Source organism: Pteropus vampyrus, unplaced genomic scaffold (genome assembly GCF_000151845.1).
Source record: "Pteropus vampyrus isolate Shadow unplaced genomic scaffold, Pvam_2.0 Scaffold260, whole genome shotgun sequence".
Classification (NCBI taxonomy): domain Eukaryota; kingdom Metazoa; phylum Chordata; class Mammalia; order Chiroptera; family Pteropodidae; genus Pteropus; species Pteropus vampyrus.
Window position 1 is genome coordinate 1,399,769 of NW_011889041.1, and position 24,442 is coordinate 1,424,210.

The 24,442-nt window shown below is 33.2% G+C and overlaps 1 protein-coding gene across 4 annotated transcripts in view; it reads left to right on the forward strand.

Annotated features, from left to right (window-relative positions):
- Positions 1-24,442, forward strand: part of BMP5 (bone morphogenetic protein 5) — a 113,355-nt gene that overhangs the window by 83,267 nt on the left and 5,646 nt on the right. For 3 of the 4 annotated variants that reach the window (XM_011375012.2, XM_011375014.2, XM_011375013.1), the window contains 2 exons: positions 10,679-10,873; positions 23,336-23,412. In XM_011375012.2, coding sequence (XP_011373314.1) covers positions 10,679-10,873; positions 23,336-23,412 — 272 coding nt within the window. The remainder of the gene's footprint in view (positions 1-10,678; positions 10,874-23,335; positions 23,413-24,442) is intronic. The other variant, XM_023520362.1, reaches the window with a different exon arrangement.

Sequence of the window (24,442 nt, forward strand, 5' to 3'; positions counted from 1 at the left end):
GTAATATTTTATGTTTTTAGTTCTTCATGATTAATCCAGCTTTTACTTCTTAGGTAATACTTCATTTTAAATTAGTATTTAAACTATATACTTCCTGTGATAGTCAATCAAAATAATATTAGTTACTAATGTAAACTAACATTTCCTGAGAATTTACAAAACACCAGGCATTTGCTAACCACTTTAAAATGATTGTCTACTTTATCTTCACTGTTATTATCCCACTTTATATGTGAGTAAACCTAGCCTTAGAAAGTTTAAGAATCTTGCCTATGAATCTAAAATGATTTGTTTTCAGAACCAGCTCTTATATACTACAATTCTCACAAATTAAATAAATTTTATATAAATTCCAAAATGAAAAAAGTGTATTTTTACAATTTCCAACTAAAACAATGCTATTAATAATGCTTATTATGGAACAAAATTGAATTTTAATGTTGGCTCTGTTGGGAATTACCTTTGGGTTTTTATATTTTCTGTCTGGAATTTAATTGTGAGCTGGCCCTCAAATGGTAATAGCATTTTTATCATACTTTTTGTATTCTAAATCTAACTACAATAGTTCATTGGTTATTTCAGCCCCTTACACAATTATGGTTAATTTCATAAATTCATAAATTGAAAAAAAGGAAAAGTAATTTTTCTTCTGCTGGTGATCGACCTCAACATGTAATTAAATTTAGCCAATTTAATTTCTTTATTTTTAACTTGATAATGAACTTCCCTCTTCCTTTGTACCTTGTACTACTCACTAATGTATTGTGATAGACTCTCCTCCCCTTGTTTTCTCTCCTTCTCTGCTTTACTCTCGCTTAATCCATGCTCCCTACTATTAGATCCTCATATCTACCTCCCCTGTCACCCTTTGTGAGGCTAGTCAGGCATCCAGTTTCCAAAACAAGTATTAGTTTATGATTTTGTAAAACATCATTATGAAATTAGTCCTTTCTCTCATTACACCATCCCCCTCTCAGCATAAAAACTGATAGTGAGTTGGAATTGTTTCACCCTTAAAGAGATATTTGGCTGCCTAAATTGTGTTTTGGGAAATGACACACTAGGGTAATTCTTCTCTTCAAAAAATGAAAAAAAAAAACCCAAAATCCTCTAGCAATAAAACACATTTTTAATTCATCAGTGTGGCATTTCCCACCCCCCTCCCCCTAAAAGCAGAGCTTAATTGAGTGAACCATGACTGCTCTTCTAAAAATCCTATATTTTGAGCAAAAATGATTTGAGTCCAATTTACAGATAGCTTAGTTTGGTTGAAAATGAATAATCATGATTCTGATCGCTTTTAAAATATCCGTATTTATTTTTAATATCTATATTTTTCTCTGGTCAGAACTCTGAAATGGACCTCTCATAGTTTAGTCTTATATAATAATTTGCAGTGAGAAAATATTTTTTCTTTATAAATAGATGCTATTATAGAACATAATGAGTACTAAATTAAAAATTTGAATTTGCCGTTTTATCATATACACAATAAATACAATGTTTTAAAACTAGGTTTTAAAGTCAATTTCCTTTGTTTTAATTTATAGTATGTTTATATTTGAATGAGTGCCACATGGTAAACATAATTTGCTTATTCAAATTTTAGCATCACAACTCAGAACGTACACAAAAAAGAGTTTTGAAATCAGTGACTTAAAATAAGCAGGGGAAAGCAGGAGTTAGTCTTGCTTCATTATCTGGTGAAAGATATATTTTACAATTTTTTAGATTTTCCTTGATGAAAATGGATATGGAAGTGTTTGGCTACATCTATATTTCTGTTTTTGATTTTCTGTAATTAAGAACAGTAATCGTGGAGCACCAATCTTGCCCAATAAATGCCAAGGTCAGAAACGTATTCCAGTTTTTGTTGTTTGCTATATTCCTTATTCTAGACTCTGATCTGGTTTAATTAATGATCTGAGGAGTAAATACTTTCATGGTAATATCAATTTAGGGCCATGAAGAATATGAGCTTCTTCTTATTCTTTTCATACACTGGCATTAACTCTTTCTCATTGTTTTTAACACTGTAAGTTTAATTTATTGCTGGTGCATATTTCTTAAAGACATATGCAAAAATACAGTAGTGCTGCTTATGTATTGTGAGCAGAGAGCACAATGAAAAGAGAACCTTTAATCAGTATAAGATATGAGGAGTCACTGTGGTTCTGTGTGGCTGAAGTTAAACTTTGACACACCTGGTGTAAGCTCACAGGGCATAAAAGAACAAAAACAGAATAAAAAAGCATCAGACAATAGTATGTATCCAAGTGGTGATCAAAATTTGAAATTAGAGGGAAAATACTTTGAATGGGAAATTACATATCCCTCCTCCTTGAAGATGCATACTAATTTCTCTGCAGTGTGACAAGTTTCAATTTGAGTGGCTCGAAATCTGGAGAAACCACCTGCCCTCTCATGGCTGGCAAGGAGTATTGAGTGCCTTCCTTCCCACTTGTGAAGGAAAGCTCAGTCTTGAACTTAACAAATCAAGCAGATATAACAGTTCTTAACAGTCACAGTGTTTCTGTCACTGACAAACCTGTGATATAGAGGGTTTTCCTCCAGTCTTCTCAAGGTGAAAAGCAGAGATCTAAGACGAAGCAATCCCAAAGAAAGGAAAACACCGTGTGCTTAAAGGAATAGCATACTACTTTAGAGTTGCAAGGCTGAGTTAAACATCTGATGTTTCTCTGAGCCTATTTTATTCATTTGTAAAATATAACCATTGTTTTGTTATGAGTAGTAAAGAAGATGAGGTATGTAAATCAACTGGTGAAATACCTAGATAGATGACTTCAGAAGAATTGAATTAACTAAACTTCTCAATTCCCCATTTCTCTGATCCTTTTGAAGCCATGCTTATTACTCCTTTTGAGTACCAGCTATATTTATATGTAGAGATAGTGACATGATTTCTCTGAGAAGGAATACAAGTTATAGAAATATGAAATTTCTACTTATGTTATGAGATCAGATGATGCTGATGACCCAGGTTCACCAAAAGGTAAACATTCTTGAAATCCAGTTGTAATTTTGCTGTAGACAGCTCAAAGGGATTCTTTAGTTCAGGGTTGGGTACACCATGGAATCATGGTGGTATGAGATCGCACCTTGGGACCAGTCCCTGTGTAGGGCGGGCAAGTTGACATTTTTGCCATAGGAAAAGACATGAGAAATTGGTGAAGGAAAGTTCTGCTTCTCTTTACTCAGAAGAATGTTTTGTGATTCAACCTTCATATGTATAAGAAAGAATTAAGTCCCAAATGTCTTTTTTTGGGAGGGTGGGGTGGGGATACAGAAGTAGACACTTATCATGGCATATGTATTAGGTATTTCAGTATTCATTCTTCACTTCATATTTTGGAAAATACTTTTTACTCTTTTCACTCTTTATAACATATCAAAATAATATATTTATTTTCCACTTTGGTAGTACTGGACTATTCTGAAGATTCTAGAAGTAGCTTGTGATCATTTCACAAGTTAATACATCAAACAGAAGGGAAGGTCAAACATTTAATAAACCATGCTTTTCTATATGATAAAAATTCTTTTGAATAATATATAATATAGGTTGGTAAAAAATGTTTCCTTTAGATACTCATAAATTTCCCAATTAACTGCATTAATTTCATGCCAAAGGCTACTTTCCCTCACAATAGATAAAATAAAGATGTAAAATTAAATAATTTTCTCGGCTATGAAACAAACTAAAACAAGTTTAAAGCCTAGAAGCTTTTTTTTTTTTTTTACTGATATCTTAACACACTGAATGAGTTTTAAGAGAACTTTTGGTTAATTTCTGCTGAAACCACTTCATTATGGTTTTATTTAAATCTATGATTCTCAAGGAAAGAAGTATGTGTGTATGTATACACTTTTTTTATTTTAAAAAGTCACATAATAACTGGAAAAAAGGTTAAAAATAATTCACTCTTCCCATGGTTTTGTGAAAAGAATGTTTCTGCTTTCTTAAAATAAATGAGGGCTGTAAGACCAACTGCTAACCAGTCTTTTCGGGGCATGTGACAGATGATGTCTGCAAAGCTTGTGGGGCCTCAGGGGAAAGGTGCTATATATAAAGAGAAGAGCTATTAAAAAGTAAATGCTTATGTGAAGGTAAACTGCAAATCTTAGTTCGAGATTCATATTTCCAGTATTTGAAAACAGAGCCCTAGTAAAACTAATTCGTTGGGCTTGTCACGACTGAGACAGTATGCCTCCTCATTTCAGACTGATGTCCCCAAGAAGACTAATTGTTTTCCATCACCTCAGTCCCACCCTCAGTGCAATAAAATATTTGAGCATTCTGGACAACTTCCACAACTAGGCACACACCTCTGGCCTTAGTCCTTTATGGTTCTCGGCCTTTCTTTCCTTAAGCCCTTCCTCCTGGAGTCCCATGAATTTCAGTTCTCAGCTGTTTTCATTTTCTCCTCACAACGCCTTTAGTCATCATGCTAGTGTTTCTGACCAAATATTCACTTTTCTAATCCCCACCACTTTCTCAAACTGTAGGGAATTGCAGTCCATTTTCCACATTTTTTACAAAAAATTTCAACTCTTTTTAAATCTCTTCCTCCTTTGAACTTCTCTACCCCTCATACACACCCAATCATAGAGGAAAATGAATTCCTTCTACTGCCATATTACCAGGAATTGTAACCACATTTCTTATCTGCACATAACTTTCAACTCACATTTCATGTCAGTGCGTCAGATTACGGTTCCCTCTTGCCCTCTGTGGATTTCATGCCTCCAGTGTGTCTTTTCTCCTTTAATATCAGCTACATAAATCCTATCCTTATTCACATATATTATTACATTTTCCTTCTTTTGTTTTTGATACTTTTAAATATTGAATATAGAATTGTAAATATATAATATTTATGTTAAATATTATATATTTACAAAATATGTAAGAATCGAAAAACTTACTACCATGAACTATAAAGTTTAAAAATATATTTTTCAAATACCGTTTAACTGTGAATTTCCAGTGCCACTGAAATACTTTAATATCCTAGCTTCTTTGTTTTTGAGTTTATAAGGCAATGTAAACTATCTTAAAAACAAAAAAGTTCTGAACACAAATGTAAAATATTGTTTGTGATACTTCAAATCCACTTGCTTATATCCAGTAAGCTTTTACTCTAAAACTAGAAACCGTGCAAATTTTTCATCGAATTATAACAGAGATGAAATTCAGAGCTGGATTGCAACATGCTTAAATTAAGGTTATGCTGAGTTAAAGTGCATATGGAATTTAAGTAGACAAATTGTATCTTCTGACATTCCTTAAAATCTGATATAAAAATGATTTAGTCTATATGCTGGGTAGAGAATTCTGCACATCTGCTTCTATAAAGGGTGAAATTCCTGTAAAATTTAGAGTCACAGAAACTATAATTTAAGAGGACCAAAATCAAATTTAATCATAGATTGAAAATAAGCAAAGATTAGGAAGATATTTGAATGTGAAATTATGCATTGATTTGTTTTTTGTGAAGCAGTCCATCAAGGATGCTGCAAGAATATGTTTTGAAACGAAAGAAAGGTAATTTGTGCACAAGTTCTATCACAGGTGTTTTGGGTTAAGCAGTCAATTACTGTGGATTTCTAGGAGAAAAAAACAAACTGGAATTTATGCTAACATCTTAGAGTGATATCAACGTTTAGACTTTGATAAATCCTCAAATGAATGTTTTTCAAACTGTGTATTCTGGAGGAAAACTAAATGCTCCTATTTGGAGCCACTTATCCTTGTAACATCAACATGTGTCTAAAGAGCTGTTTAATGTCAGAATGTCCTTTAATAACCCTGTTTTTAAAGAAATAAACATTTCAAAAGTCACGTTTTCCAAAGAGAATGGTCTGAAATACAAAACCAGTGAGTTTGGGATAGATCTTTGGTTTGCCAGCTTACCTCTTCTATGACTAAATTTGAAATAGTTCTGTCCTTAGGCAGATGTAAATACAATGTCCTGACCCTAGTGCTTATACAAAGTCGCAAGGGTCAGGGTAGCAGATCTGGAAGTCTTGAATCTCCAGCTTCAATTATGACAAAATTTAGTAGGTGTGAGCTCTGGCCTCACCTATGTTTCTGTTGATGGCTGTGTGAAGAGAAAAAGAATATTTCTTTTTAGAAGATATCCTTAGAGCCCCATCTTTATTCATTCTGTAGCTAATACAATTGTGAAGTTGTATGACTATGTATTTGCTGTTCAGATGATTTATCTTCTCTTGTTATCTGTACAATCATTTTGAGAGAAAATAAGATGACCAAGATATGAATAGTTCTAAAAATTTTTTACACGCAAAGATTTAATGGGTATTCTTTTTGTAAATGCTAACAATAAATACTTCTGCTGATGCCAAAGTCTGGACTCTCATTTTTGTTCTCATTACCCCTTTCATTTTATAATCCAAGGATTTTATGATACACAAACTTAGGATAATTGGTCACAAACAATGTTTCATTGGATCTACTGGCATTAGCGAAATCACTGGAATGCTGGTACATCCTTCAAAAAACCTTTCCTATCTCCTCTCCCCTGCCATTCTTGTGGGAGACACCAAGTGTATTTAAGCTTAAGCAACTCTCAACAACCAAATTCTTCTCTTGTTCCTACAATATCCATTTAGCGGATCATATCCCTTCCCTCTTCCTAGTACACAACATCAGGGCATGGATATTATGGAAGGATAGTGTCCTCTTTATCTAAGAGCAACTTCATCCCTTCACCTGCACTGTCTCTTGCTTTGGTACAGTTGTTGATGCACCTTAAAATTCCCAGAGACATCAGATTACTGCTTGGCTCACCTTTGAGCTGCTGCCACTCTCTGCAGCTCACGATGATGCTGATGCTGGCGCAGGAGATAATCTTAGACCTATATTCTGTTTTTGCCATTCTGTACCGATGTGGAGCTGCTTGGAGGCCTCTCTTCTGATGTAGGGAGAACCTTTTTCCATCACTTATCACTTTGTTAACTAAGCTCCAAAGTAGTGATACCTTGCCCTCCCAGTATTTTACTTTAGGTAAAAGGACTTTAGGTAAAAGCAGTTCTGTTATATTTTCTTGACTTCCCTTTGTTCTTTAGCAGTTAGTCATGCAAACTTATCGGAGCTGCACTGGAAGGAACTCTGAGTTATAGCTTCAAAATCAGTGCTTCTTAATACTCACTGAAACATTTATTCTGAATCTATGAGTTAGGGATTCACCTTTTCCTTAGTATGAGTTCTTTCCCATGAGGTTGCTTCATCCTTAGTCATGTATATGCCTGGCGAATTACACTTGCCAATGTTCTAGCTATGCCTAGACATGTTCGAATATTTATATGACTAAGTTTGGGCTCAAGCTGATGTCCTAACCACCTTTCAAATTTAATACTCTTTTCATTAACCCCCATTTTTATCATCACATTATCTATTATCTATCTATCATCAATCTATATTGATCCATCTATCCATCTATCTATCCATCTATCATTCTGTATATTTTTAACTAGAAATCAAAAATAAGGATCAACTTTAAAAAGTAAAATCACAGTGATGCACACTACATATAGTTTTTCTAAATCAAAATGTTTTAGGTAGGCTTCTTTATTTATATATTTCCAATGTCTAAAATTTACTATACATTTAATAAAAAAATTTAACATGTTCAAATAAATTTTATAAAAGATCCACTATTCTCAATACATATATTAGAGTCTGGGTTCCCATTAGCACTTTTAACAAAAACAGCTGTTCAGCCATTCAAAAAGTTTAGTCTATATAATCTATGTAGGTATATTGTGTCTGAAAGAGTAGGTCAAATAATTAATGCTTCTATGGTGTAGCTCAAGACCAAGAGTAACTGAGCAAGCATTAACTTATGGAATCTTAATAGTCACCTCATTGCCGAAGTAAAAAGGAAACCAAGAGGAAACTTAATAATATCAAAAGTTATTTTAAAGGGAGTTCACATTGGTTTGAAGAGTACTTTGCTTCACACACAATATCCACCTTTGTAAAGCCCAAGAAACCCATATTTGTAACATACACACATCTTTACAGTTTTCAGGACATAAATCTTTAGAGCAGTATTATTTCTCCACAGATAAAAATTAAAATATTGAAAGTCTTTAGAATAATAATAAAAGAAACCCTCTTGCAAACCAAAGGAAACTTGGAACGTTGTGTTAAGTGCTTATTTAACTATAAAAGGGTCTGTGTGTTGTAATGAATGGAAAACCAATTTTACTGTATTCCATTTGTGAACATCTTGCAGCAACCTATTTCAGTATTAGAAAGATCATATATTAAAAATGATTTCTTCAATCATCGATGTATACAAGTAAAAATTTAGTTCCTGTTAAATTAACACTTCATTAAAAAATCAAAATAAAAGCTCGACAAATACTTTTTATGTTGTACTCCAGGACAGGAAAAAAAAAATCAAAAATTTGAAGAACAGATTGCCAGTTATGCTATTCCATAACAGTTAAGTTTCTCAGTTCTTTTTTTTTTTTTTTTGCTGAGTTCTCTGTCATTGGAAACATCTTAAACCAATTTCAAGTGCTACACCTGAATAAACATGTTGTAAAAGTGTTTATGTATTGAAGTGGGTCAGTTCAAGGTATGGTATTTGGCTGGAACTTCTAATTTCTCTTTTTACAGCAAAAGGGCTGCCAGAAGGAGGAAGTCTGAGCTGAATTAATACATTTGTTACAGTGGAAGTAGAATGGAAACTGCTCTGACCACAAATCAAACTGCCTCTTTCACTTATGCCAGTGATAGAGTTTTTCTAAGAAATATAGACTCTGGCATAAAGCCACTGTAAGTTTGCCTTTAAAAGAGAAACCTATATGTTCATTTGTTTAAGGTTTACTGCTTTGATTATTTGTAAGTTCTTTCTTTGGTAGGACCGAGTATAGTGGCATGTGTGAGGTGGATGGCCATTTTAGTAATTGTAGGAACCGAACAAGTTTTCCCAATACATTGTAGAACAATTGTTGAGGACTCCGATGCTGACTGGATTGGTGCACACGTTTCTTTTTTAACCGATACCTCCACATTTAAAGGACCTCTGTGTCTGTCGCAACAGCTGCACAGCCTCACATGACACAGTCTCATTTTCTGACGGTAGAAGGTCTCTGCACAATACAAGTATACACAAAAGTGTTTATGCTGCCAAAATAAATTTTGTCAAGAGCAAGAGTTTATTTGCTGAAATGCCATTGATGCCGTTTCAGGGACTTGTTTTCCTTTTCTTTCTTCCAAGGTGAGTCAGGTCTTACAATGTACTGAGGTTGCTCCACAGTCTTTACTAAATAAATATTTTAAGAAAACATGCTCATCTCTCATGGGGCAAGGCAGAGTCAATCATGCACATATTTCAAACCACATTATATATTACTCTTCAAAGGTTGGTATTTTCTGTATCTAGAGTAGAAACTTTGCATGAATTTTGATTAATTCTCAAAGTTACAATATAAGATTAAATAGTTCATCCTCTTTGGGTAATTTTCATAGAACTAGATATCAGCCAATGGTTTTCTTTACATATATTATTAATATATTATTATATATTTATATTATATATAATGTCCTTTTGAGTGATAATTATTTTAAACTAGAAAATAATAACAAAAGGGAATTGTAAAAAGTGGAAAGTAGTAATACATAATTTCTAGAGTATTTGTGGACTCAAATTAACTAAACATGAGAAATAGTAAAATGCCTAGCACATACACAGCAAATGATCCAAATATATTTGGCATTATTATTACTATTCCAATGGGAGAGGTACTTTATCTATTTTTAGTCTACAGGACACCTGGATTTCTAACTCCTGTATAAATGGGCCCTTCTTCTCTGATACACAACCACACTAATTGGCTCAGAAGGGTATGGGATAGAGGCTGGTTTAGAGACAAAGGTCAGTCTCCAAGCTCATCTGAAATTTTTCTCCTTTCTGAAAATCTCCACGTTTGGTTTGAATTTTCTGAAATCCTTTTAGTAAACATTCCTCAATGGGAGAGGAATTCTGAAATTTTCTTATTTACTTCAAATTATTTCACATTGAGAAAAAAATGGAGCTAACACCAAACCCCAATCACTATGTAGCAGGAGCTTTTAGATTGACCTGCAAAGAGCTTTAAGTGGAGCACAGCTTTGTAAAGTTTGCTGGGCACAGGCCAGAGGTGAAGTGGGAGAGGCTATCAGCGCTAATTAACACTTGAAAGGCTTGAAGTAAGCTGGAGAAAGTAGAAACATCCAGCCAACCATTCAGCTTTTACCACTTAGAGAAAACTTACAGAGAATTTAATGCAGAAGAGCCCATAGCTAATATTTCTGAAATTGTTACATAACGTGCACATTTCCAGGCTGATGATAGTCAAGTCTTCCCATGTATCGTATTGCTGACTTCTAGGTCTGAGAAGTTTGTAGAGGCAGCTGGAGGGTGTTCTGTGGTGGAAGAATAATGCAACCCGAAAAACCAAGCATGGATAATTGTCTGTAATAGTAAACTTTGAATGTTTATAAGAATTTTTGGCCTGAGAAGGAAACATTCCGATAATGTTTTAAAACTTTTTCCTTTTTCAAAGTACCCTCAGGATTCATTCACATCAGGTAAACTTTATCTCTTTTTCATAAACCAAGTGCTTGTGCATTCTGTTCTAGGACGTAGTATCAACGTAAAATCTGCTGGTCTTGTGGGGAGACACGGGCCTCAATCAAAACAACCATTCATGGTGGCTTTCTTCAAGGCAAGTGAGGTACTTCTTCGATCTGTGAGAGCAGCCAACAAAAGGAAAAATCAAAACCGCAATAAATCCAACTCTCATCAGGACTCCTCCAGAATGTCCAGTGTTGGAGGTAAGATAAAACCAGAGCAGCAGTTGTGCACAGAGAGTTATGGGGTCACATGTTGCAAATCAAGTAGCCACAATAAATTTACCCTCTGTATATATATACCTTTATTTGGTTTATTAAATCATCCAGCAATGTTTCTAGCATCTCCAGAATGTTTCATCAGCGAATCACTCAGTAATTCTTTTTAAAATAAGTATGGCTTGCCTTCATATGTTGAAAGATTCAGTTCAAATTAAAACCAAGCTGGCAGTAATAAAATTATGAAATGGCTACATCAACAAAGTCTAGCCAAAACTGAACTGTACAACTGGCTGAGCTGACTTCCCCAGGGCCTCTCAGATGTAAATGGGTAACCAGGTAAATTGAACATAAAAATATTTCTTTAGTACTTAAAACAATACATGTGAATCAGGCAGCTTAATTTTTCTTTTTCTGACAATAGAAACAGAAATTAAGATAATTAAGATAATATTTATATTTTTATTAATTATTTGGAAGGCTATTATCTAGATAATCTGCTTTAAGTATGTGTATATACACACAAGTGTATATAAAATCTAACAGTAAAATATTACAAATGCACGATTGATCTCAATGAGCTTGCAATTTAATCTACTTAAAAAATTTTTTTTGAATTACAGTTAATATACAATATTACATTAGTTTTAGGTGTACAACCCATCCCTTTAAACCCTTTTCCATCTGGCAAATATCAAAATGTTCTCTGTATCCATGACTTTGTTTCTGTTTTGTTTGTTCATTTATATTGTTTTTTAGATTTCACATATGAGTGAAATCACATGGGATTTGTCTCTGTCTGACTCATTTCACTTAGCATAATACCCTCTAGGTCCACTCATGTTGTTGCGGATGGCAAGATTTCATTCTTTTTTATGGCTGAGTAATATTCTATTAAGTGTATGTACCATTTCTTTATCCATTCATCTACTGACAGACACAGGTTGCTTCCATATCTTGGCTATTGTAAATAATGCTGCAATAAATATATGGACACAGATGTCTTTTAACTGGTAGAAAGGAGATAAAAGTACAGTTGATCTGAATGTATCTAATTGCCAAAATCTGAAATGATTTAATCATATTATTTATGCCAATAAGTATTTTGGTTTGTCCAGGCTGCAAACAGATTGTCATAAGCCTTTTTTAGTTGAAAATGATGGCTATTTTATTCCAAGAAATTATCTTTATTTACAAATAATAAGTCTATTTGAAGGGGAAAACTTACCCTGGAACAGGGGTCCCCAAGCCCCAGGCCATGGACCGGTACTGGTCCGTGGTCTGTTAGGAACTGTGCTGCACAGTAGAAGGTGAGCAGTAGGCGAGTGAGTGAAGTTTCATCTGAATTTGCAGCTGCTCCCCAGTGCTAGCATCACCGCCTCAGCTCCACCTCAGATCATCAGGCATTAGATTCTCATAGGAGTACCCGTCCCTGGTGCCAAAAAGATTGGGGACTGCTGCCCTAGAACATCCCAACTTAGTGTATCATATTTGTTTATTTGTAAAATATGCATTCTTCCTTGTTAATAGCCACAACATGCAGAGTACTTGGGAGGTAAAATAGATGAGCTGGTAAATAAAACAGACATAATCCTTGCATATGTTTTTTTAGCGAATTAGAATGCTTTGCTCTTCCAAAAAGACACATTCAGACTGTTTGCCATCATTCCTGAAATCTTCATTTTTTGTCCCCAAATCACTTGAAACTGACAAACCATACTGCGCTTTCTATTACTCAAACATGTATGAGTGTTAAATAAGAATGATTACAAACAAGGCAAAAACACATAACTGTTTTTTTTGCTATTTATTTGTTTGTTTGTTTGTTTTTGCACCTGGGACTCTCAACAGAAATATTAGATTGGAATTCATCGGAATCTTCCTAAAGTATGAAGACCAGAAAAATCATCTTAGAAAGAAGTCTATTTGGTATAGGTAGCAACAGAAGCAGGGGAGATGATTTCCATATGGAATTACATTATACCCAATTACATGTAACATATAGAGCGGTTTTAAAATAATTTTCCAACAAATAAGTTTAATCATCTTTTTCACTTGAAAGTAAAACATGATAGTAATGCTCTATTATAAAGCTATTTTATAAAGATTTTCATAAAATATTTAGCTTGGCAAAAATTGTAATTGGTAAATATGAAAGATGGAGAAAAATAACTTTCTAAGACCTTTCCTTCTTTGTAAATACTAGCCCATCAAAGTTGTATATTTTTCTTTTCATGCAGAATGGTTCTGAAATTGGTTGAAATGTTTTTAATTTAATATAGCAGACTGTATTAAGTAAAAAGTTTGTTAAACCTTGAATAGATAGTAAATAATTTTTGAGGAAATTACAAAGGGAAAAGCATAAGTTCCATACTTATTATTAGAGCTCCTAACGACTCTGGCAGAGGCGGCGCAGAGACTGAAATCATCAAAGTCCTTTTCCCTATTGGTGAACTCTATTTATCTTCTCTTCCTGACCACAAGTAACAAATGTACTTCTATAACTAGTGATGAATAAAACATATGGAACAGAAATCACATAACTTTTCACCAGTTTCCTAACACCATTTAGAGTACAAAATTATTCTAATATAGACCAATATTTTCTTTTTAGAAAGTTTGTCATTGGCAACCATTTCTGTGAAATATGTCATAGATGGTTTTGGAGCGTTTTCATATTTAGATAAGAAGGATGAAAGTAGCTGGTTTGTGTCTATGAGACTTAACCTTTAAATAGGTAGTAATCAAGCAGATTGGAAAAATCTCATAGAATTTTGCCTAAAAGACAAAGGGGTTTAAGGAAAGGGAATAATACCAGCATAAACACAAAATTTGATACATAGGATTCTTGAAATACCAGTGAAGTTTTAAAATTATCCAAATATAAATAATAAATACTGTAATAGTACATAGGCTTTTATAGTAAAATACTGTGCAAAGACTCCATGGTTAAAAAAGGAAGATGGGAGGGAGAGTTGTAGTAGATGTTTTCCTGATTGTATTTTTTTTCCAAATCATGTCATCAAATGTTAGTTCAGGTCATTATTGCTGTCTTTATCCCATTTCTTTCTCACTTCAAAGATTCTTGCCTTCCAATTTCTCAATGCCCTTTATTCTCCCATACTCTTATGGGAGAGGCTAGAACAGTGTCTAGCATAAAACAGGAACCCCCAAATACTCACTGAATCAGTTAATGTGTTGGCTGTATGAGAAAAACTAACTTTCTTTTTCAAGTAAATATACACAGAACCACTGCTCCCAGATTTTCTGTAGAAACGACCCTCTTTGTTCCTCTTCAGCTTCTTGTCAAGAGGTTTGAGCAGTCATGTTGTGGAGATAGTGCCGGTTTTACAATGAGGCAGTACAGTGGCTGTTTGTCTGAATTTGGGTGTGGGAGAAGAAAACGGAGGCAATAGCTAAATTTTAAGTAGCCACTCTTTAAGATATAAAGGCACTGGATTGATAAAAATTTAAAGAGCAAGATGCTATTCTAAGGACTATATCAGTTCTGAAAATAATAGAGCTTTAAGAATTTAGAACTAAAAGGGCAAATGGCAAGTACTGGTTCACTGCAGAACTGCTTGGAAAGACTGCTTATTGTATACTTGATACTGGGAATCTTTGAAGGTGAATCATTTTTGGCCCTGCCTGAAACCATGGTGATTTCTTAGGACAAGTCTTTCAAAAAGTCATTAAAATGAAAGCATTCTGCACTTATTTTCAACTCTGATCACCGACTCTTGCCTGCTGAATACAATGTAAAGTAATGCCTCTTGGACAAAAGGCATTACTTTATATGAATCGAAACCAGAAAGAACAATTAGTTGGAATTATTCGTTTAGAATGTTTTATATCATATAATTAATATAATTTTAATTATTTAAAAACAATCAAATCATAAGACTAAAGTTCTCTCTTGATCACCTAATCCTTTTGTGACAGATTATCTTAATACAAACATCTACAGGCTACATGTACTTCCAGATCTTTTCCTCTATACATAAGTCTCTTTTAGATACTATATTTTCATTATGCATTTTTAATTACATGAAGGATATGTTTTATCTATTTTAAAGACTGTCTTTTAGAGCACTTTTAGGTTTACAACGAAATTGAGAGGAAGGCAGAGATTCCCCGTGTACTCCTTGTCCCTACTCATGCGTAGTCTCCCCTGTCAACATCTCTCACTGGAATGGTACATGTGTTATGAAGATGAACCTGCATTGACACATCACAGTCACCCAAAGTCTATAGTTTACATCAGGGTTCACTCCTAGTGTTATACATTCTTTGTCTGGACAAATGTATAATGACATATATCCATTCCTATAATATCATATGGTGTATTTTCACTGCTCTAAAAATCCCTCCCTCCCCATAGCAACCACCTATCTATTTATTCTCTCCACAATTTTGCCCTTTTTGAAATATGTAATTTATAACAATTGTCTCAGCCGACTTTCAAATTGGTGACGTCATTCTTTTAACTGCTGCAATATATTCAATAGTGCTTATATCAGAGTTTATTTAATCATGTCACTCTTAAAAGACATTTTGGCTGTTTCTAAATTGGAGTTCTCAAAATCAATGCTGCAGTGCAAATCCCATAAGGCGACATATATAAAATGTTTCTAATCCACATGATTTCTACAGTAATTAACACTAAAAGTTGGTATCTGTACACTGAGTCGTGCAAAATTTTGGGACTCTCTCCTAAAGCAATAATTATTTTGATGCATATAATATCTAGCTATCCCACTCTATCCATCCATCTATCTATCTATCATCTATCTATCTATCTATCTATCTATCTATCTATCTATCTATCTATCATCTATCCATCCATCCATCCATCCATCCATCCATCCATCCATCTAACTATCTATCTATTATCTGTCACCTATCCACTTATCTATCTTTATCTATATATCATTCTGTCATTTAATCCTGGGTCTGCTACTTACTAGTTGTAAAATCTTGGACAAGATATGTCACCTCTCTCCGCCTCTGTCTCTTCATTGGTAAAGTGGGAATGTTAATAATATCTGCCTCATAGGGTAAGATTATATGAATTGTGAGAATTAAAAGAGTTAATATATATAAAGAACTGAGAAGAGTGGCACATGCTTATTATAGTGTTAGCCATTATCATTGTTCTTTTTTAAATGACTTCATATGGTTCGGTTTATCAGAACTGGTACATAAAGAATTCAGACTCTTACATCAGAGAAAACTAGAAATTGCCTCTCTCTTGTTAATAAGTATCCATACGCCCTGATCCTTTATTGGGATTTATTGGCCTTTGAGACTTCATAAGCAAAAGGGATTTTAGAGTCCTTAAGTTACTTTGGCCAATCCATCTAAGCAATTAATTATATAATAGTAAAAATAAACTTGCCAGTAGACATTAATGGAGTGTGTCTGTATCATCTCTGTCTAAAGAGAATCCACAGAAAGACTATAACTAGGCATAATTTATTATAAAATAATATGTATTCAATATTAAATAAGCACATTATGTGACAAGTACAGTATTAACTATATGTTCATAAAAGATGGATAGCATAAAGACCTTGCTTTCTTAAAAAATCACTTTCATAGACAAGGCATGTACATTAGTAATTACCGAGAGCTCAATTTTATTAGAGTAGGTATAAGGTAGTATGAGAAATAGTAAGGATAGAGAATCTAAGCAGTGCCTAGGTATACCCCAAAAGACTTCATGAAGGACTTATATGAGAAAGAATAGACATTTTTCAGAAATAGAAAGGAGGATGAAGCTATTTCAGATTGATGCATGTAGTTATAGAGCCAAGTGCCAGTGTCAAATGGCTGGACATGCAAGTACTCATGTGAGAGGAGTGTGATATCAGCTAGAAAAATTTGCAGGAACCAAGTCATAAAGAGTAGTATGTGATAGTAAGGAGCTATGCTGTCTTCATAAAGGCAATTAGGAAAAGGAAAGTCATAATCAGATATGCATTTTAAAAATTTAAATTTGGCATCAGAGCGAAGGATGGAATGCCAAGGGAGGAAACTGAAAGCCCAAATATGATTAGGAGGCTAGTCCATTGCCCCAAGCAATAAAGATTATAGATTGGAAAGAGTAGAAGTGGAAACCAAAACATGTGGGATGAGGCCAACTGGGGCTGGGTGAAATGGAACTCTTGAGTTAGGAGTGTTGAAAATTAGTGGAAGGTGCAGGAAAAGATGTGGATATGAGCCCAAATTGCTAGATGAAGCATACGACTTGACAGTGCCATAAAAAACAAAGAAAGAGAAAAATGTCAAGGATAGAGCCTCCAGTGGGAGCTTCAATATCAAGTATAGACTGTGGAGAAAGAGCAATTCTATGAAAGAGACAAAAGGCTGATAGTCAGAGATGTAGAAGAGTAGGGATAAAATGTTATCCTAGGATGAAGTTGTCAGAAGAGGATGTTGAGGTTGTATGAGGTAACCGAGAGTACAGAGGGCTTCCAACAGGTTAACTAGTCTAGATATGAGTCAGTTTAGTGGGGCTTTGTGCACCAGTTTAATGAAGGATATGAAGGAGAAAAAGAAATCAAGAAACTTACTAGATTTTCTGGCTTGGGCCATGAGATGATTGGTGATCCTGTTGACTAAAATAGTAAGCATCAAAGAAGTGTGAGGTCAGAAGTAAAAATAGTAAGTAGGAGGCGTCTCAGAAACTTGCATTTAGAGATTTCTGGCAGGCAGTTTGAAACTCAGTTTTGTGGACAGGTTTTTATGTCAATAAGCTCTAAGGTGAGAATGTTTTTGGATCATCCACATAGATGCTTTGCTAAGCAGAATTAAGCAAACACACCAGACAGTTGTTATTTTGTGGTCTATGTTTTGCATCACACATTCGTACAGAGACTAACACAGTTATCCATACACAAATAAATATCACTAATTCCTACTGGGTTTTGCAAAATTCGAGTGAGGAGTTCACTGGATATGGAAGATGGTGATTAAACCAAAGAAGCTATAACATTTTGAAGTCTGTCATCTTTAGGGGCAATTATTACTTTGTGTTTATCATCACTTTATCTCCAAGGCCAAATCAAAATTTACATTATTTGACTGTAGCATCATTTCTGCTTTTTTACTTCTTATACCTTTATTCATTTGTCATTTCCATTTTCTATAAATTAATTGAAATCCTGACTCTTTTATGACATTTTCCCTTTGGGAACTAAGCGTGAAAATATTAATATCTTCTCTTTCACTTTGAAACACAGCATTTCATCATATTTGGCTTGTTTAAGCTGTTGATGTGCTTAAATGTTAAATTATATTTTGAATTGTTTTCATTTACAGATTTATCAATATTTTGTCCCTTAAAGAAACTAATAATAGATTAAAAAAGAAACCCATATTGGAATACAGAGTTTTTTGGATTAGATTTTCTTTTGTACCCTTCATAGCTAGACTAGCCTATGTTTATTTGGTTGTTTCGTCAGGGACTAGTAGACTGACCATTGAAGCCCTATGTAGATCTCAGAATTTATTTTAACCACATTTAATGTCCATGTGTTTTATTTTGTTTTTTGAAATATTTTTTTCTAAGGCAAAATAATTTTAAAATATAAAGCTGAGAAAAAAATCGAATTTGCTTTCTTTTCAGAAATTTACCATAAAAATAATTGGCATGAAGTATTTAACAATATTTTCAATATGTTGGCACTGGTTTCCCAATATTATTACCATTAAGAGACAAAATGGAGAAACGCTGTATTTATGATACCTATGTTGTGGTTCAGGGATGTTAGGATACTTCTCTAGTGTTGGCACGACTCCTCATTTGTGCATAGGTTCATCAACAGTAGAATTATGTCCATTTTATTTTGATATCTCAAGGGCGGTCAATCAATATTTTTGAACGATATAAATCTAATTTCCCTACCCTTCCTCCCACAGTTTATTCAGCCAACTATTTATAGTAAACCTAACTGCAGACTTTGCTGGTTTGGATACAGCATTTACTTCACTCAGTATCCATTAATTTTTATTTCTGACAGAATAAGCATATGGTCCTAACGCTCTATGAAATCAGATTCTTGGAACCAGATTCTGTTATAAATTTCATTGCTCGGTACCTTTATGTGATGTTACATTATATACATCACTTAGCCTGCATGAAGAGCTGCATAGATGGAACAGATATATTTTTACTTTTAAGTTTTACTTTCTTTTTTTATAAATATGGAATTCAAATAACCATATACATATTTTATGGCTTTTCACATATACTTGTGTGTGTTATAGGCTACAATGTATTTATTCATATTCAATGTTTTCAATTAAGACGAGGATAAAAGAATAAATATTCCCCTTATTGTCTGATGCAGGAGTTGGCAAAGTGAGTCCTGAGAGCCAAATTCAGCCCATTGCCTGTTTCTGTTTAGCCCAATAGCTAAGGATGTTTTTTACATTTTTAAATGTTTAAAAAAGACTCAAAAGAAGAATATTTTGTTTCATGTAGAAATCACATAAAAATCAAATTTTAGTATTCATAAGTTAAGTTTTATTGGAATATAGCCACATCCATTCATTTACATATTGTCTATGGCTGCTTTTGTATTATAGTTGCAAAGTTGAATTAAGAAAGACCCCTTAGCCTAAAATATTTACTATCTGTCTTTTTAAAGAAAAAGTTTGCTGACTCCTGGCCTAATGCATAGCTGACTTTTTAGAATTTCTAGATATCAAGTAGTTTATGCAAACAAACTACTACCATAATCAATTTTTCCTTTTCCCTAAAAATTATAGAGGGAATCTACCATTTCATGTTATTGTACTTAGCGTCACAGTGCACTTGTCCACTGTCTAAACAAAGTTAACCTGTGCAATTCTCATAAAGGGAAATGTTTACCCAAAGAGTGCCGAGTTTCAAATAAATCTTTTCCTCCATCTTCTGTCATTATTGACATATTTAATTTGTTTTAATGAAGGTAATTGCATAGTGGGAATAACTCTGATCTAGAGGGAAAAATGTCTCTGAATTCAAAATTTAATTATTATCTTATTTTGTAGACTGACATTAAATAAATAAATAGTTGAAGTAACTGTGAAAGGCAGATGACAGGGTCCAATGAGACAGGCTCCTTGGATCTTTGATGTGTCTACATTTTTATTAGAGGTTGAGGATAATTAAACTGGAAGGTGATACCTTAAGACAGACTGCTCTGCATAGTAAACCAACTACATTGATTTTCCAGAGACAACTGTCAGAGTAAATGTAGCATTTATTTCTGGAAGAAAAACTTAACTGTCTTCTTTGAAAATAAATTATTTTGCTGACTCTCTTACCCTAAATGTTTCCTTCATTCATATTTCATATTGAAAATGATCAAAATGGGTTAGCTTTTAAAAATTGGTATAAAGTGTGAACAAACTTCAAATAAAACAATATAGGAAGATTTTCTGTAAAGTTCTGTGTTTATTTGGTGCTTTATTCTGCAAGCAAGATTAGAGCTCTCCATTTATCCTTAACTCTTTTAAACAATATAAAAGGTTATGAGTTTTTCAGGTTATAGTCCAAAATATGTAATGGAAATAACGTATTTCCTTTGCTTCAAATCATTTGCAGAACACTCTGAGAAATTTATTTATTAATGCCTCAAATATTTGAGTACTTACTGCATGCCACGTACTGTTCCTGACACTTGAAAAGCAAACAGAACCAAACAAGAATTTTACCCTCATGGAGTTGACATTTTAGTAGGAAGAAACAGACAAGAACCCATGTACATAATAAATGAGTAAATGGCATAGTGTATTAAAAATGATAAATGAAATGGGAAAAAATCAGAGCAAAGGGAAGGAGATGAGAAATATTGGAGCGAGAGTAGTGATCTTGGGGTAATCAATGAAGGCCTCGTTGACAAGATGCTGCCTAAGTGAAGAATCGAACAAGCTGTATTAGTTATATAGATATCCAAGGGAAGAGCATTTCAGGGAGAAGGAATAGTGAGATAGAAGGCCCTTAGGTGGAGGGAAGCTGACCTGTGTGCAAAACAACAAGGTGGTATCATGGCCAGAGTGGCATGAAGGAGAGGAAGAGTAGTAAGAAATGAGTCAGAGAGGTAATGGAGCCAAATCATGTAGTCTTGTAAGCCAATGTAGAAATATTTCATTCTCATGGATATGGGAAATCATCATGGGACACTTTGCTGGGGAGTGATGAAATTCAATTGACTTATTTAAAAGTATATTTGGCTGCTTTGTTTTAAGAGAGCCAGGCAGAAGCAGGGAGAATATTAATGAAGATATTGCAATAATTCAGGTGAGAGATGATAGTGGCTTGGATGAGGACCAGTTGTGAAGGTAGTCAGAGTGGGTGTCTTTTGGACATATTTGAAGGAAAAATGTACAGGATTTCCTAGAAAATTGAATTTGAGAGTGAGAGAGAAGAAAAAAGAAGTATGTTTTGACTCCAAATCATTTGTTGATTTTTTAATTTAAAAAATTTATAAAACTGGTATAATATTTATAATTTGAAGTCAGGCATAATTTTCTCAGGATGCTTTGACTATTTGGGGTCTTTTGTGATTCCATATAAATCTGATGTTGTTTTATTCTATTTCTTTTTAAAAAAATGCCATTGGGGTTTTGATGGGGATTGCATTAAATCTATATTTTGCTTTGGGTAATCTGACCATTTTAACTATGTTGACTCTTCCAATCCGTGAACAAAGACTATCTTTTCATATTTTTGTGTCTTCTTCTAGTTCTTTTATTAATGTCTTACAGTTTTCAGTGTATTGGTCCTTCACATACTTTGTTAAGTTTATTTCTACATATTTTATTCATTTTATTGCAATTGCAAAAGAAATTGCTTTTTTATTTATTTTTCTGAAATTTCATTTTTAGTATATATAGGAATGCAATGGATTTTTATATGTCGATTTTGTATCCTGCAGCTTTATTCTATTTGTTTTTTTTTTTTTTTGATGGAGTTTTTAGGTTTTACTAAATAAGGAATCGTGTCATCTGCAAAAATGATGTAGTCTTTAGGTTTTACTAAATAAAGAATCGTGTCATCTGCAAAAATGACAATTTGACTTCATTTCCATCTTGGATACCTTTGATTTCTTTCTCTTTCTTTATTGCTCTAGCCAGGACTTCCAATACTATAGTGAATAAAAGTGGTGAGAGTGAGCATCCTGTCTTTTCCTGATCTTAGAGGAAAAGATTTCAGTTTTTCATTATTAAGTATATTAGCAGAAGGTTTGTCATATATGACCTTTATTATATTGAGATATTTTCCTTCTATACCCATTCTGTTAAGTGTCTTAATCATAAATGGATGCTGTATTTTTGTCAAATGCTTTCCCCGCATCTATTGATATAATTATATGATGTTTATCCTTTATTTTGGGGAAGAAAAAGAATCCTCATACACTACGGGTGGAAATGTAAATTGGTACAGCCACTATAAAAAACAATTTCCTCAAAAATTTAAGAATAGAATTACCATATGACCCAGAAATCAATCTTCTGAGTATCTACACAAAAATTTGAAAACATTTATTCGTAAAAATAGATGCACCCCAATATTTATTGCAACACTATTCATGGTGGCCAAGACATGGAAACAACTAAAGTGTCCTTCATCAGATGATTGGATAAAGATGTGGTACATATATACAAAGAAATATTACTCAGACATAAGAAAATATGAAATACTGCCATTTATGACAACATGGATAGATCTTGAGATGACCATGCTAAGCAAAATAAATCAGAGAGAAAAACTTGAGTACTATATGATTTCATTCATATGTGGGATATAAAACTGAAAGCAACAAATGAACAAGACAAACAAACAGAGACTCATGGATACAGACAATAGCTTAGTGGTTACCAGAGGGGAAGGGGGAATGTATATAAGGGCAAAGGGCATCAAATACATGGTTACAAAAGGAAATTTGACTTTAGGTGGTGAACACAATTTACTATATATAGATGATGTATTATAGAATTGTATACTTGAAACCTATATAATATTATTAACCAATGTTACCCCAATAAATTTAACTTAAAGCCAAAAAATATTATGTCAACATTTACTATGTATAAATATATGAAGTGCCACTATAGCGTGTATAAATTAATGAATAAACATTCAGTGAGCAGCTAGCGTTCAATGAATTGCAGGCATCAGGCTGTGAATCATTACATGGGGGAGGGGTAGATCTAACAAAATTCTTATTAGAACCTCAAAAAGTAAATGGTATTGTCTACCTTTTACAGAATAAGAAACTCATAACAAGTGACTTGTCTGATGTTCACATGGTTAGTAAGTTGCTCTAGCTTTAAGATCAAATTCATATTTTATAACTTTAAAATACAGCCTCTTTTTTATCGGTAACCTCACAAAAGAAATATTAGTATACCCAATAAGCTGCCATTTGTTTAAAATCTGATTTTTATTTTCAGATTATAATACAAGTGAACAAAAACAAGCCTGTAAGAAGCATGAACTTTATGTGAGTTTCCGGGATCTGGGATGGCAGGTAAGGATGGTCAGTCATTTTAACTGTTTCTTTCTACTTTATGATAAATCCCGAGTTACTTGTAATCTTTGTTAGTAATTTTTCTAATACAGTAAGTAATGATTTTTAACATGTTTATTCAGTACATGGATTATCCACATCATTTTAGTTTTCCCATTATCGTTCACCATTGAAACATAATTTTTAGGTTTTACAGTTAAAAAACAATTTTGAAGAAATGTAACCCTATATTTAGAAAGTAAAAAAAGTGCTGTTGTTTAAATAGCCCCAATTTTTAATTTTAGTACTTCTTTCAGATTAATATCATATTAATTTAATATTTTCAGAAGTAATATTAATGCAAACATTTTCAAATTTATGATAAACCTTTAATATTATTAAATCATTCAATAATTTTACATTTGGGCCAAGTTGTACCTCTCTGGGAAAAAAATTAAGGCACCCATTACATGTGCCAGTTTTTTAGCTTTCTAAAATCTTTCATGTACAGTTTTCAAGAATTCACTCCAATTCATTTCTTTTAAAGAAATTAAAGTTAATGCATGAATGAAAAGAAACCAGCACAAGGAACAAATAATAAAGATTTAGGAGGTTATTAAGATTCTAAAACCAGAAATGAGTTATTAAGAAGTAATGAGAATTATCTCGTTTATTCCTTTTTTTTTTTTTTTCTGGTTCACTTGAACTTTCCAGAGTTCATCATTTCCTGTTTAAAGAATATTTAGAATGCTATTTTGTGATTTTGGTGTTATTCATGAATGCATAGATTAATACATACTGTAAATATTATACATAACAACCTATTGGGAGAAATTAAAGAGGACAATTTCTTGAGAAAATATTTATACTTTTGTTGTAATCTTCGACTTAAAAATAAATTGAGGGTTTTAGGGAGGCTATCTTTTTTAGACTAATTGTTAGACCGAGAAGAGAAAAAAAACCTGTCCAGATTAAATATATTTGAGTATTTTTAAGAATTTTTTTGATAATATTACCTTCTTCTTCTTCTTCTTCTTCTTCTTCTTCTTCT